Source organism: Cololabis saira, chromosome 14 (genome assembly GCF_033807715.1).
Source record: "Cololabis saira isolate AMF1-May2022 chromosome 14, fColSai1.1, whole genome shotgun sequence".
In the NCBI taxonomy this organism is placed as follows: Eukaryota; Metazoa; Chordata; class Actinopteri; order Beloniformes; family Belonidae; genus Cololabis; species Cololabis saira.
In genome coordinates, this window is record NC_084600.1 from 11074969 (window position 1) to 11091649 (window position 16681).

The 16681-nt window shown below is 41.5% G+C and overlaps 1 protein-coding gene across 2 annotated transcripts; it reads left to right on the forward strand.

Moving 5' to 3' along the window:
* mepcea (methylphosphate capping enzyme a) lies at window positions 1–15497 on the forward strand. Of its 2 annotated transcripts, none has more exons than XM_061739660.1 (5): window positions 1–302; window positions 2319–4129; window positions 9058–9276; window positions 13085–13208; window positions 13296–15497. In XM_061739660.1, the coding sequence occupies exons 2-5, from the start codon at window positions 2366–2368 to the stop codon at window positions 13328–13330; spliced, it is 2142 nt and encodes a 713-aa protein (XP_061595644.1). In that variant the 5' UTR covers window positions 1–302; window positions 2319–2365; the 3' UTR covers window positions 13331–15497. The 2 variants fall into 2 exon arrangements, with proteins under 2 accessions (XP_061595644.1, XP_061595645.1); XM_061739661.1 differs by having other exon boundaries at window positions 1–201.
* The last annotated feature ends 1184 nt before the right edge of the window (window positions 15498–16681 follow it).

Consider the following 16681-nt stretch of genomic DNA (forward strand, 5'->3'; position numbering starts at 1 on the left):
TAGTGAGCGGCTCCGCTCCCAGATCCAGACCCCGGATCAGGATCTCCGCCCCGGCCAGTCCAGTCATGCGGGGCCGCCGCTCGGAGCCCGCATGCGCCGCCATGCCGCTGCCAGCCGCCAACGGGATCCTTTAACAGCCCCCTGGCCGACCCTGGCCGACCCTGACCGAGCGGAGTTCAGTGGAGGAGCCGTAGAGACACAGTAAGGGAGGGGGGTGTCCAGCTCTGCTGTATATCCGCGTTTAGCGCCTTTCTGCCCCACGGTGTGTTGATGTGGAGACTCTGGAGCTAGCGGGGCTAACGGTAGGTGGAGCGGGGGTGCGGGGGGAGCAGGTGGTGACCAGCCGGGAGATAGGAGCACTTTCACAACTGGGACTGGCGGGTTTTACTACGACTCTACTCGGCGGGTGATCCGTCTCCCGCTGGCCGGACTGAAGCTGAACGTTTCCCGCGGCGCTTCAGCGCTCTGGCCCGCCACATTAAGCCTGATTTATGGTTCTGCGTTAAATCGACGCAGATCCTACGCCGTGGGGTACGGCGTAAGTTACGCGCCGACGCGGTACCCTACGCCGTAGTCTCTGCGTTGATAACGCGGAACCATAAATCAGCCTTACGCCGTAGGTCTGCGTCGGTGTAACGCGGAACCATGAATCAGCCGTCAGGGCTAGGAGCTAACCAGGCTAAGCAGATAACTACAACACTCCCCCCCCCCAAACACGCTTCATGTGTCGGGCTTTTCCCCCGAGAGGGGGTTCAGTCTTCGGTGTTTTATACCGTCTGTACACAAGAGACTCAATCATGTGTTAGGAAGTGGCAGGAGAGAGCGGGGGCTTGATGTGTTCACCATCTGCCTGAAATGCAAAGTTTTTCACCTACAGGACTGTCTCAGAAAATTGTGATAAAGTTCTTTATTTTCTGTAATGCAATTTTAAAAAAAAAGTCATACATTCTGGATTCATTACAAATCAACTGAAATATTGCAAACCTTTTATTATTTTAATATTGCTGATTATGGCTTACAGTTTAAGTTTAAGATTCACAGAATATTCTAATTTTTTTGAGATAGGATATTTGAGTTTTCTTAAGCTGTAAAACATGATCAGCAATATTAAAATAATAAAAGGCTTGCAATATTTCAGTTGATTTGTAATGAATCCAGAATGTATGACATTTTTGTTTTTGTAATTGCATTACAGAAAATCACAATATTCTAATTTTCTGAGACAGTCCTGTAGAAGGAAACTGGTCTTTCCAAATGTTGCAGTGGGCCATGGATGTGCAGATTCTTTGATCCAAATGTAAAGATGTTGACGTCTTTGGCTGTTTAGTGACTAATTTATAAAATCTGAGTGTTTATTTTCAGTAAAAAATACTTTGAAATTGTTGAAATGCAAGAAATTACAGTCCAGTAGAATCTTTGAAGTAGAGTACAATTTAATTAGCTTTTGATTTATTTTATTGACCTCAAAAACAGCTTTGAAAATGATTACACTGACTAAATAAAAGTAAAAAAGAGGCCAGGCACACAAATATTCTTGTTTACTCTTTTAAATGTGGAGTCAATATAATTTAATCAAGAATCCCATTTAAACATAATTTGGATTTTCTATAGGTACATTTTGTAATCTGGTTATATCATTTGAATTGCAAATAACATGGCATCCCACCCTGATCCTGGCAGCATTTGAAAAGTACCTGGTTTCTAGTAACTTGTTAAATACTGTATATTTGAAAGGATCAAAAGAGGTTAAATTGTTACCTCATGTTTCTTCATTTAAAGGGGACCTATTATGAAAAACATGTTTTTTCTTGCTTTAACATATATAAAGTGGTCTCCCCTCAGCCTGCCAACTCAGAGAAGGAGGAAAGCAACCAAATTCTGCAGTGTCTGTACAGCCGCCCGGATGAGCCGTCCAGTGTCATGTGGATCTACGAGCCAATAAGATTCTGCTCCCTTTTGTTACGTAACGAAAATACGATTTACATAGGTTGGCCTCCGATGCGTGAAACCACGTCCACAACTAACTCCGCCGGCCAGAGCTTCCGCCATTTTTTCGTAGCGGTGTATCGCGTCATTCAGGCAGCCAATCAGCACAGAGCCTCATTATCATAGCCCCGCCCACTCAGAATCCCTCATAGATAATGAGGTTAGAGAATGGGAAGATAAAGACATGGCTCAGAGGGTGAAATTCTATTTTATTTAGCAAAAACAATCAAAAGCTTGTTTTTAAGACATTCAAGGCCTGTTTAAAATAGGTATTAGATGCCATAAAAGGTCCCCTTTAACATCTGTGTTTTTTTTTTTGTTTTTTTTTTCAGAGAACAAGAAACGCCAATGTCTGTACTAGCTCTGGAAATTAAAGCAGATGTCTGTAAATGAGGATACTGCAAAAACTGGTAGTCCAGAGGCCAGTTCAACATCATCTCTGCAGCTCTCAGACTGTACTGGTGGTTACAGCAGCGTATCTGTGATAATGGAGGAAGCTGCAGCTACCCCGGACTTTGCAGCTGCTTGTCCTGTCCCAGGCAGTGCCGCCTCACCAAAACATACCAGCACAGACAGTGTTGGACCAAGAGCCAGGGGGAATGAAAACACCATCAATCGAAGGAACAGTTTCCAGCATTCCAAACAACAACAAACAAAACTAACAAAGCGGCGCTACACAGCAAGTTCTAGTTTTAAACCGCCAACATCTGGCAAGAGGAGACGAAGGGCCAACTCTGAGAGCGACTCTGTTCTGCCTACCAACTTCCTCTTAGGCGGCAACATTTTTGACCCTCTGAATCTCAACAGCCTGCTGGATGAGGAGGTGAACAGAGCACTTAACGCAGAGACGCCAAAATCCTCCCCACTTCCAGCCAAGAGCCGAGACCCCGTAGAGATTCTCATCCCCAGAGACATCACTGATCCACTGAACCTGAACAGTGGAATAGCAGACAGCAGCTTATTGGTGTCTCCCTTCAAGAGCAGTGGAAGGAAAAGACATCGCAACCGACACCACGGTGGAGGAGGAGGTGGAGGTGGCAGCGCAATTTCAACTTCGCTCATGAACCTCTCTGAATCTGGAAAAAGTGATACCAAATCTGGCACCTCCATGCAGCTTCCAGGTATGCTGGGTACATGTTCTTCACTAGATGCCTCCAAAGAGTCCAACAGTTTGTCGAGCGTCACAGGGGATTCTGAGAACACGGCTGACAACTCGGTCAGCTGCAAGGACGAGGTGGTACCTATCTCTGTAGAAGATTATACCACTTCCCTGTTTGGGGGACCAAATCAGCATGCAAGCAGACGCAAAAGGAGACGCAACTCGGGCAAAATGGAGCTGCCCGTCACCCATTCTACTCCCATTTGTAAATTGGGACCTGGAGACAGGAGTTTTAGTTCGGGGGCACCACAGAAATGTTTTCACACACCAAGAAGTGGTCCCAAAACAGGCCCGGGACCTCGCCAGCACCAGCATCCTCACGGTCAGGCAAAGGAGCACCACAAGAAGTTCCAGTATGGGAACTACAACAAATACTACGGTTATCGCAACCCCGGCAATAGTGAAGACCCACGTATACATGTGCTCCACCCAGAGTGGTTTCAAGGTAAAGATGTCCTGGACTTGGGCTGCAATTCTGGCCATCTAACACTTTATATTGCCAAGATGCTCAGACCTGCTCGCATACTGGGGTTGGATATTGACAGTGATCTCATACATGCGGCTCGTAAGAACATCAGACATTATCTCTCTGAGCTGCAAACCCAAGAAGCCAGGCGTGCAGTGCAGGGAAAAGATATTTCTAAACAGGAGGAGAGGAATGGAGACGAGAGTCACACAAGCACTGAAAAGAAGCACAATGAAGCTGAGAGCATGGATGGAACGGAGAAAGGACATAGAGGCTATGCAGGCTCTGTAAATGACAATGACTCCAGTCCCGCAGATGACGTGGGTACCCAGGGGCAGGACGGCAAAATGGAGGAAATGGAGCAAAAAGATTGCAATGCACCCACTGCTGATCACTCTGTGAACTGCTCTTTTCCCGTGTCCCTGCGGATCTCCAGGGGGCCCATCGCAGCTCCCCCTCTAACAGAAACAACCAGCGCTCAGCCTGGGGTGTTCCCCTCCAATGTGTCCTTCATGAAGGTAAGTCGGCATTACATGTGTGAATACTTTGCAGGATGTCTGAGATTGCTCCAATATTGTAATTTGAGAGCCTTGGTTGTAACGCATGTGGGTCAATGACGAATAAGGATTTTCAACAGGTCAATTTTAAAACAATAAAAAAAAGAATATCTATTGCAGTAGTTCAAACATTAAGAATGTTATGTACACATAAATTTATATAAAAATTTTAAATTAAGTGATTTCAGAGTTTTTTGTCAAGATGAATTGGCACTAGCCTTAAAAAAGGTCATGTGGTGCAACCATGATTCATATTAAAATAAATTAATTTCCTTGAAGTTTTCAGTATTATACAAAAATGGTTGTTTTTTTAATGGTTGCGCCACATGATATTTCATAAAATGAACATCAGTCAAACTTTGTTTGTATATTATGATGGAAATATAAATACAAATGTGTTGCAATCTTACACACTACAAGACAGTTTGGAAATTATGCCAGATAGAGCAGAAGATTGATTTAAATACATTTAGATTGATTTCAAAAAAGGTTTTCAAAACAAGAGTCATGGTCGGACGGTCGCACCACATGACATTTTGACGCTTAAAACAACAACAAAATCCCAAATAACTAGTATTTTTTGTAAAATTCAAGTGAGTCCATATGTGGGACAGGTAGGTCATTTATATGGTATTTGTTTTATCCATTTAAACCTTTTTTGAATTAAAAAAAAGTCTGTTTTTCAGAAAATATAGGCGTCACGTCATTGACTCATGTAGAGTTGTGTGAAAAAGTGTTTGCCCCCTTCCTGATTTCTTATTTTTTTTGCATGTTTGTCACACTTAAATGTTTCAGATCATCAAACAAATTTAAATAGACAAAGATAAGACAAGTAAACACAAAATGCAGGGTTTTTTAAAAAGATTTTTTTGTGGCTCTAGTGGCCCTTTATTCAAGTTGCAGACAGGAACAGGGTAGAGAGAGAGAATGGGGATGACATTCAGCAAAGGTGCGCAGGCCGGGATTGGAACCTGCGACCACTGCAGGAGGACTGTATCCTCAGTATATGAGCCGCTTGCTTAACCCACTGCACCACCGAGCTGCCCAGATGCAGTTTTTAAATGAAGGTTTTGATATTAAGGTGAAAAAAATCCAAACCTACATGGCCCTGTGTGAAAAAGCGATTGCCCTCCCCCTGTTAAAACATAAATCGACTGTGGTTTATCACATCTCATGAAAGCTGAGTTCAATTTCTGATTACTGCCACACCTGTTTGTAGGTTTGGATTTTTCTTTCCCTTTATTAATCAAAAACCTTCATTTAAAAACTGCATTTTGTGTTTACTTGTGTTATTTTTGTCTAATATTTAAATTTGTTTGATGACAAAACATTTAAGTGTGACAAACATGCAAAAAAATAAGAAATCAGGAAGGGGGCAAACACTTTTTCACACAACTGTATATATTGTCACTGCCTGTGTTATGTACATAAATACAAAGTTTACTATTTTATAAACACACATATGTTTGAAGAATACAAATGCATGATTGTAAGAAAGACCCCAACCTCACAAGACAATTTGAGATAATTTGTGCACCCTAGGACCTGATGATGAGTTAGGGAATGTTTTTGCCTATTGCATGCAGCTTTGCACCATGTAACTAATCATCTTATAATCAGACCACAAAGTTGATGCCATAAAAAGCTACTATGAACTGCTTGCAAAGTTTATTTTGTCAATGCAGAGCATGTAAATACTTAACTGGGAAAGTTTGCAGGTTCTTGTTTAACAAAATGTACCCCTCAAAAATGAAGTCTGGGATGTCTTTTGGATCTGGTGCTACATACCCAACCACTGCTAGTTGCCAGGCAACCCAGTGGTCCTCTCACATTGATGAATTTCTAGATTACGCTTCAATGTTAAATTATTATGACCAGGAACTGTTGCATCTATATGTTGTGCATATGTTGCTTACATGCTGTTTAGGGGTGGGAAAAAAAATCGATATTTCAATATATTGTTGTGCTCTCTGTTTCAATAAATAATCGATATACTGTCGGCTAATATCGATATTTTATTACAACACACATAATGGTTTACGCGGTTGTCACCGCACTATTGTTCAAGCTCTGCCCCGCCCGCCCCCGCTGCCCTCGTGAACAAAACAAACATATCAAAGCGGCCGCCTGAGAAACCAGCTCAGAAAATACAGAACCACGGGTTACTTCGTACAGACAGCGGGCTGAGCAGCACTGTTAATGCTGGAAGTTACTGGTGTTTAAGCTGCCAGGTGCGTTAATGTCCGCTCACACAGACAACCAGCTGCGTTAAGAAACGGACCCCGCTCCGCTCGCGCTCCACGTGAGGAGAGCGGCTCGCGTTACACCAACGCAGAGCCTACGCCGTAGGGTACGCGGCGACGCGTACAGTACGGTGCGTGTCGCCGCGTACCTTACGGCGTAAATCTGCGTTGGTGTAACGCGGAACCATAAATCAGCCTTTACACACGACACGGACACACAGACACACGCCCACCCGTGCAAAACCTGTTCAGTGCTTTGGATATTTCAGCTTAAATTTCAAAATGTTATATTAGTTCAATGAAGTTCATATTATTTATATTTATTATAGCTTGTTTGCTTTCTTCTGTTATCGGATACAGTTTGTCATGATAAGTGAAAAATGCCTGATGCTTCATGGCAATATGTGTGTGTGGTGACAGAATAAATTAGACAGGCTAAAAGGATATTGGAAAAGAAGGCATATTGAAAAGCCTATTTGAGTTATTTCTTAGTTATTTCACAATAATTATTTGTGAAAGTATTATTTCACTAGTTATTTTACAGTCATATAATTCAGGCAACAGCGCAAACATTTTTTTTAATAACACTAATCCACATCAATATCGGATCAAATCGAATCAAATGGTGATAATAGATTCTGAATCTTAAGAATCGGATCAATTCTTGACATTTTAATAGATACTCAGCCCTAGGAGGCAGTGAGGTACTGTGCAAAATTAAGTTGCTTACTGACTTTTCAGTATTAGAAACAAAGCAGTGCACTGTCTTGGTTTATATAAAACATGTTATTAATGTTCATGCACTTTAATTTGTCCAGCTGTACAGTGTTTACATTTACAAGCCTAGGAGACAGTGAGGAAATATACAAATGCACTTTCTTGTATGAAGTTTTAGCATTGAATAAATGCATAACTACAGACGTTTTCCTTTTTATAGGTATTTTTTCTTTTTCAGTCCCATATATCGTGATATATCGCTCTTACCGATATATCGATATATCGAATATCGAAAATATCGTGATATTATCGATATCCTGGGCCACATATCGCCAAAGTATCGAATTGGGACTTACCCGTATCGTCCCACCCCTAATGCTGTTATCCACAAACTTGCAAACACACCTTTCCAACCAGGGCCAAGAGCAGCAATCATGGCGTTCTTTAGCCTTTAGCCGTCGCCGGCTTTCCCATTCATTGTGTATGTGCTGCCTCCGCGCAAGGGCGCAGGGTCTGCTGAGAGAATCAAGAATATCTGCATTAGATCTTCTTCCTATCTGTCTGGGTTTAAAAAAAAAAAGAAAGAAAAGCAACTAATGGCCATACTGCCCAAATAGACCATTATGAAGAGTGAAATTTTACACAACTGCACAATTTCAACCAAAAAGCTAACCCAACTGTTTAAACCGTAATCAAACCTAAACTTAAAGCTGCCTCCTCTTGGTCTGCATGGCTTTAAGAGTGTGCTTGCTTGTCCCTAATCAAACGCATAATTCCAGACCGTTGTGGATGACTGACTGCAGATGCCTATTCCGATTTTGTTCAAAGTCCTGAATCCCCTCTCTGCTGCCTCAGTACTCACTGAAATTACCGCTGCCATTTTAGCTAATCTTATGAAATCGGGTAACATTTTCCCATTTCTCTCTGCGTCCTATAATTTCCTCAGGCTTTTGGAAATGGCTCTGATCCACAGCTCTTCAACATGCACATAGCTTAGTAGGCTTCATGTGGTGTCATGGGAAGCAGTGATGCAATGGCCACAGATTGGTGAACAAAACTTGACTAATAAAACAGGTGTTTTTTGACAGTGTTAGGATGAATTGCATAACATTATGGTACTTTGCCCCTGTGATTTAATCTATCAAAATGATGTATGGCTTTGAGTTTTGATATCTTTTATGTGAGGATGGGGATTGAACGAGGAAAAATTGAGTCTCTACATTTCTTAAAAGCAACTGCAAAGTTTACTGCTGCCCTTCAGTCCTCTTTACCTTTGATTTGATAAAGTTAATGTGGTGCTCAAAAAGGTTGCTTTGTTGGTATTTGCAGCTTCAGTTTTTGTGTATGCTACAGAGCTCCTCCCACAACATCTCACACAAAACATTTTGTATTTACAGGACTGTCTCAGAAAATTTGAATATTGTGATAAAGTTCTTTATTTTCTGTAATGCAATTTAAAAAAAAAAAAAAAAAAAAAAAAAAAAAAAAATGTCATATATTCTGGATTCATTACAAATCAACTGAAATATTGCAAGCCTTTTATTATTTTAATATTGCTGATCATGGCTTACAGTTTAAGATTAAGATTCCCAGAATTTTCAAATTTTTTTAGATAGGATATTTGAGTTTTCTTAAGCTGTAAGCCATGATCAGCAATATTAAAATAATAAAAGGCTTGCAATATTTCAGTTGATTTGTAATGAATCCAGAATGTATGACATTTTTGTTTTTGTAATTGCATTACAGAAAATCACAATATTCTAATTTTCTGAGACAGTCCTGTATTTATTTTTTGAAATCACAAGTAAAGCAATGTAAGCCAAGGCGCATACTCTTTTAATTTTTTTGTTTTTCTTCTTTAAAAAAAAAAAAAAAAAATCACATCATGGCTATATTTAGCTTTTTAACTCCACCTCCTCTTTCCTTCAGGCCAATTATGTACTGGAGAACGATAATCTCCTCGTTACTCAGCGCCCAGAGTACAACGTGATCCTGTGTCTCAGTGTCACCAAGTGGGTTCACCTGAACTGGGGAGACAGCGGCCTCAAGCGGCTCTTCAAACGAGCCTACCGACACCTCCGTCCTGGAGGCCTGTTCATCCTGGAGCCGCAGCCCTGGGAATCCTACGTCCGGAGGAAGAAGCTCACAGTAAGACGCTCACAACTTTCTTTCTATGGAGGATTTAGATGCAATTACTTCTGGTACAAAGCATATGTGCCCTGGTTTTAAAAAGCAGTGATTAGAGATGCACCGATCAGGATTTTGAGGGCCAATAACCGATCTCCAAAATCAGTATCTGCCGATCTGGATATTGCAGATCTAGGGCTGGTGATATATTGAGTGTACTCGATGTATCTCGGCTTCTACTCTGTGCGATGTACAAAATGACTATCGTGAATATTCGAGTATACATTGTCACTAGGGCTGAGCGATATGGCCTTTTATTAATATCTCGCTATTTTTAGGCCATGTCACGATACATGATATATATTAGGGCTGTTCGATTTTGCCCAAAAATAAAATCTAGATTTTTTTTCTCTCAAAATCCGATTTTCGATTACGATTACGATTATTTTGTGAATTGACAAAAGGCAAAGAAATGATTTCAAATATGCTGTTTTTTTATTGAACATTTGCCCCATTGGGCTTTAAGTGCAAACTTTGCTCTTATTAAACCAAAAATAAATGAATAAAGTGCAAAACTCTGTAAAATAAGTTGAAAAAAAGTTTTAAAAAATATAATAAAATATAACGTTTTATCTCTGAAAAAAAAAATCAGCAAATCAGCAATTGCAAACATACAGTAAGTTATATTTCCAATTAAATAAAACAAGACATTTTCTAATTAAACTAAACTGGGTCTTTGCATGCTAAATAATAATGCAACCCATGAAGGAGGTAGAGGTGTGTAATGTCAGTCATTACATTTGCTATTCAAAAGTTTTTGCAAGGAACACGAGCCGGTCTACGGCATCTGGCTTGAGGGATGCCCGGTGGCATGTTACAACGCCCCCTCCTACACTAAAGAGCCTCTCCGATGGGGCACTTGTCGCAGGTATTGAGAGGTATTTCCATCAATCATTAATATGGTGTCAATCATTAATATGTGTGCAGACAAGGTTAAAAAAAAAAAAGTCAAAAATCGATTTTACGATTTTCACGTTTTAACATCGTTCTAATTACATAATCGCGATTACGATTTAAAATCGATTAATCGAACAGCCCTAATACCGTATTTTCGCGACCATATGGCGCACTGTGTGGAAAGGCGCACCCTCAGTTTTGTGTGTCATTTTTGGTTTTAAAACATACATACGGCGCACCGACCCAAAAGGCGCCGTCTACGGAGACGGAGCTGCACACACGCACGCTGCAAAACACACACTCGCTAAAAATACAGCGGAAGCAAAACTTAGTTTGATATTTTATTTCACTTTTCACATCAATCCAACCCTTCAAAGGTTCATATTCTGTTTCTGCATTAAAGAATTTAAAAAAACCACCGGGTTGCTGCACATAAACCTGTCTCAGCCACTGATCATCTCCTCATCCATCCAGCCCTTTTCATTTCACTCTGGCTGGAAAAGTCTCTTTAGGCAACGCTTTTCTTTTAAAAATCCCGACCGCGGCGGTCCCGGGTCCCGCTCCCCGTCTGCTCCCCCGCGCTGGACCGGGTCCGCTCCCCGTCTGCTCCCCCGCGCTGGACCGGGTCCGCTCCCCCGCGCTGGACCGGGTCCGCTCCCCCGCGCTGGACCGGGTCCGCTCCCCCGCGCTGGACCGGGTCCGCTCCCCCGCGCTGGACCGGGTCCGCTCCCCCGCGCTGGACCGGGTCCGCTCCCCCGCGCTGGACCGGGTCCGCTCCCCCGCGCTGGACCGGGTCCGCTCCCCGTTGCTCCCCCGCGCTGGACCGGGACCCGGGACCCGGTCCGCCCCCCCCCCCCGCGCTGGTCCCGCGGCGGCCCCGGGTCCCGGGACCGCCGCGCTGGACCCGCTCACACACACGCGCTGTCGGGGAGCCGGTACCGGGTTGTACAGGAGCTCCGCTCCGCTAATTCAGCTGCGCCAGTCCGAATTTCCAGATCTGTCTCAGCTTCTTGATCATCATCCCTTCATCCAGCCCCCCCTTTTCATTCGCCCTTATAATGACTCCGGCTGGAAACGTCTTATGCAAAGTTTTTCTTTTAAAAATCACCATAGGTTTCTGTCCATCAGCGCAGCAGGCAAGCGCTACATAAACCAGTAAGTGTGTGTCGCGCCGCGAAAAACACCCGCGCATGTCGGGATCCGGTACCGGGTTTGTAACCGACAGATTTGGCTGCAAATTTCGGAGGGTGAAGCTGATCAGACCTGAGACAGACCCCAGAAATCTCTGCTCGTAAAACGGCCGGGAACCAGGTCATCGGACCCGCTTTGGGAACCAGGAAGTCGGCTGCAGTAGCGCGCATCACCGCGCTGCTGCAGCCGCTGCTTTAACCGGGGAAAGTGACCGCTTCCGACCGGCCGGGACCGGAGGAGCCCACATGGACTTGCAGTAGGGGCTCCCGGGGAAAGACCACCGGCATTTCAGCCGGATCTGCCCCGGGGATGGGGCGATCGGACCCGCAAACCCACGGCAGGTGCTTCCTCGGTTCCCGACATGCAAAACACACGCGCGCTGCAGAACACTCACACACAAGTGTGCTTATTTAAATAGAGCGGAGCAAAACTTAGTTTGATTGTATTTTACACATCAAGCAAATCCTTAAAAGTTTTCATCATCTGTTTCCGCATTAAACAGCTCAGTGGAGTCTCATTCGCGTCGCAACTCACGGGGGCTTCACCCGCCCCCTTCTCCCTTTACCGTTCTCATGGTGGCCGGCCTTACATTACCGTAATTCAGGTAATAGACACGGCGCACCGTTTCTTAAGGCGCCCGGCACATTTAAAAAAAAAAAAAAAAAAAAAAGTTGCGCCTTATGGTCGCGAAAATACGGTATATATATATATTGATATTTTACCTTAGCCTTGAATTAACACTTTTGATGGAAACAATCACACCAGTATGATGATTCTATATGTCTACATTAAAACATTCTTGTTCATACTGCATTAATATATGCTAATTTCAAACTTTCATGCAAAGGGGGAAATCATAACTACGTCAAATTTACCAAAACTGTATTTATTAAACAGTTACTAAGCAGTGAGTGGCACAAACATAAAAAGTGTCATTTCAAAACAGAAAGTGCACGTTGCATCTCTGACTCCCATCTCAAGAACATCTGCTAAGAACATGTTCTGGTCCCGGTTTTACCAGGATGAGCTGCTCTGAGCAGGACGGCCTTTAGAGCACCTTTATATTCAGAATAAATACCCTACGGCGTAGGGTACGCGGTGACGCGCACTTACGCCGTAGGCTCTGCGTTGGTGTAACACGGAACCATAAATCAGCCTAAAGGCTCGGCTGCGCGTGTCGCGCATTACCAGATGTAAGAGCAGAACATTAGAGCCTACTAGAGATTGTGAAAGATAATTCTCAATTTAAAAAAAAAAAAATTGGCTAAATAAATGAAAAACTGCGAAGAACCATTGTTCGGTATTATTCGGCCAAATGTTTATTATTATTTTCGGTTTCAGCCACAAATTTTAATTTCGGTGCATCACTACTTACGATGTAGTTCTTTATTTTTCTTGCTGTTGTTTATAGGTCTCTGTTACTTTCAGCGGACTTAACAGCGTTGCTCCTTTTCTTTCTCTGACATTGTAAAACTCCTGTACCGGCGAGGCCATTTTCAGTGTTGATGCTTTGAACTATTATTTTCCGATCTCCGATCAAAACTGATAGGGCCATTATCGGCCGATACCGATCGGTTGCTGATCGATTGGTGCATCTCTAGCAGTGATTTATTTATTTATTTTAGAGCTTGCTTATTTGGCTGAAATATGTTAAATATTGTCTTTCTTTGTTACCTGACAGGACAACATTAACAGGAATTTTAAGAGCATCCGTCTCAAACCTGACCAGTTTACGTCATATCTCACCAGTGAGGTGGGCTTCACCAGTTATGAATCCCTTGAGCCCCCCAAATGTTCAGCAAGAGGTAACCATGTGCACTCATTTTGTCAGTTTACAATTATTCTTTACATGTTGTTGCTTGTAGATAAATATTTGCCCCCTTTCATCACAGGTTTTCAGAGGCCAATTTATATTTATCACAAATGACTTCCCCTACCTTGAATGCCGCTGAATGTGAGTTGCCTGATCCACCACCGTTCGTTCAAGCCAGCAAGCTGCACTGGACTGAGAGGAAACTTCCCCAAGAGCTTCATTAGCTCTCAACACTGAAGATGAGAATACGAGGAAAATTTTAAATGGGACCAAAATTGGATATTAATTTTGTAAAGATACAGCTCTGTTAAGAAGCAGCTTCTATGAGAATCCTTTGGGACAAAACATATTTAGATGTGACTCCGCGGAACAGGAGACAGAAAGAAATTTAAAAACAACAAAAAAATCCCACCACACACAGACTTTGTCCACACAGTAGAGGACATGCTTTCCATCTGTTATTTCCTCCAAATGTTAATGATTCCCCAGACTGATGCATGGCCATACCTCGTATTTGAATATGTTTGGTCATCCCTTACGTTGTTCTCTGCCACCACGTCACTTGTCATTCTACATACTGGGCTCGCCTACTGGTCACCATCACTAGAAATGGAATAAAATTAAATTTGTGGTACATTTGCAAAACTACTGTGTATTGAAATACAAATCAATTTAACAGGTAAAATCTTAGTCCAGGTATTGTTTTATTCTGTGTAGAACACTGCATTTATAATTGAATAAGAACTGCTGGTTGCATAAAATGAACAACTTAAAACACTTTAACACGTCTTTAAGTAAGTGTAACACTTATATCTCAGGTATTGGTGTCCCAATTTTTTTTTTTTGCCAAAATGTAGCTTATGTCAAATTTGTATTTTTACAAGATAAGGAACTGTTAAAATTTTCATGAATGTGTTTAGAGCTGTCACAAATTCCACTATTTAAATGGACATAATTGGGGGGAAAAATCTACATTGGAAAAAAAAAGCCTTAAGAAGTGAACAGTGATTCGTCTTAAGTCACAAAAGTAACAATATAAAGTTATCTTTAAACATCCTCAAAAAAGCAAGATATCAGTGCACAGCTCAATGTTTGGCTTGTTCTTGGGAAAAGTCAGTGATGAAACCTTGTCATGGTGAGTGACAAAGCAGTTCAGAAAGATCTGCATCGGTTTTATCACGGTGGCGGTTAACAGGGATCTTAAAGCTAAATTACTAAGAGTTTTTTCTGACTGAATTATCTACAAAACTTTGGACCCATCAGATTTGCAGGTTTTGTAGTTAGGAAACGAATCATTTCAAGAGTCCAAGATTTTTGATACACCATTTGGTTTATTTTGAGCTGTAATGAAAATAGCGCAGAGGCCACAAACGTGATTGTTGGAAAACAGATTTGTTGCGTGTCTTGATCTGTTCTCACAGTTAAGCCATACCGTATGTGCTGAACAATGTATTTGATGAGGTGCTCATGAAGGGAACCACAGCAGAACATCTAGAGATGAACGGTGAGAGGAGCTGCTTTGGTGCTCAGCTTGATCTGGACATCACTGCTGGACCACCATCATTTCCAAAACTCTCCATCCTTTGCATTGTTTTTCTAGTCAGACATAAACTTCTGTAAGCCAAGCAACTGTTCACATTTGTGCTGAATTAATTTTTTTTCTTTAAAGGAAACATCCACATGATTTGTAATCTTTTTTTTTTTTTTTTTTTCCTTTTTTAAACCAGATTTAAATATACATTTGTAATAAAGTGCTACCAGTTTATGGATCCTCTCTATTTGGCAAATGATATCAGGGGGCTGACATGGTGGTTTTCTGGATCTTTGTGATGATGATATCTTGTGGCAGTGAGCACTGCTCTTCTCCAACCTTAATATCGTACCATTATAAGTGACCGGGAGAAAAAAATCTTCCTTTTTTTTATGGGAAGATTTTTTAGGATAGACTGATTCTTATGTTTTTATTTCAGTAAGTGACTAATGTAAATATGTTTGCAAATCTTTTTTTGTTCTTGTTGTTGACGACATTGATTTCAAACTGCTTTCCCCTCCTCATTTTTCTTTTCCTTAAATATTTGCTGCCAATTTATGAGACTCGGAGGTCTTTTTGTCTCTTAACAGACTGATAACTCAGCTTTGTAAAACAAATGAATGTCTCTTCTGATGTTTTTGCTTCGTTCTGTCCTGGCAGGCAAATGGATTGTTAGATTAGTGCTTTATTTTTTTATTTTGTTTTAATTTTTTCGGGGGTTTTTTTGTCTGTTTTTGATAAATTGTTTGAAAGGTGTTTTGTGTCTGCGTCTTCTTTTCCCTTCATTTAAAGACCGTTTTGTTTTTTTTAAATTGAAGTGGAAAAGTTACTATAATGGCATGTTTGACTTTGATAACAAATTTTGGAACAATGATGCATAAGACAAAGTTAAAACTTATTTGCTAGAAAGCAAAGAATTTGTCATATCTAGCTAAAATGCTAGATTTGATCTGATTCACAGAACACTAATGTAATTTCAAAAACATGGATTTGAAGGAAATACTTAAATTTTATTTGAGAGGGACCATGTGCAATTAAAAACATAAATGTAAACATTTGATGCATTGCACCAGAGTTTGCCTTTGGCTAATTTGCATCTGCAGTTCCTTGAAAGCCATATTGTGCTTTTGATCTTAAAGATTGCACATTATTCTCATAGCAGTGATAATTTTTGATGAATGATATTTATATAGCGCAGTTACCCAAAAATGGGGTGTAAGAGAGATGACAGACCTTTCTGGCAAGGTTTAATGCCAATGACAGAAATGACTGTTTCATAACAACTATAGCAACTGTATATGGTAATATCAATTCTGACCACTAATGCAGCATATCTTAAAAAAGGAGATGTGCCAAACCCTTGTGTTAGTGTTCCTCTAATGGGACAAAATGCTATAAGACATGTTGGACTGTCCCAACGCACTATATTATTTGAGCCACTGTCAAACCGAAACAAAAGACAGTATGCCCCCATGTGACTAAAAGTGGTATTGCTACATAGAGTGGCTTTAATGATTTAGTTTAGAAAATGTCAAGCTCAACCCACGGACCAAATCTGACCCACAAGAACAGGCAAAGATTGTTCTATACTGTTTTAGAAACATTTATGGACCATAATGACATGCTCACATGCCTTACATCTGGAATTATTTTCATCATGTCGCAACTTAAAGAAAAGCGTTACCGTGGCGACGATAGACGCCAAAAAGCGCACCCCCCTTCATCTGGTTAGTCCATATTTGATAGTTCCTACTTTCTGCCATAACTTTTGAATGGTTTGACATAAAGTCATGGGTGGTGTCATCTGACTCGTTATTGAGTACTTGACCTTCATTGGCCTGAATTAGCCCCGCCCCTTCTTCTGATTGGTCAATATGTGATAGTTCCTATTTTCTGCAATAACCTTTGAATAAACCATTCAAAGACAGACATAC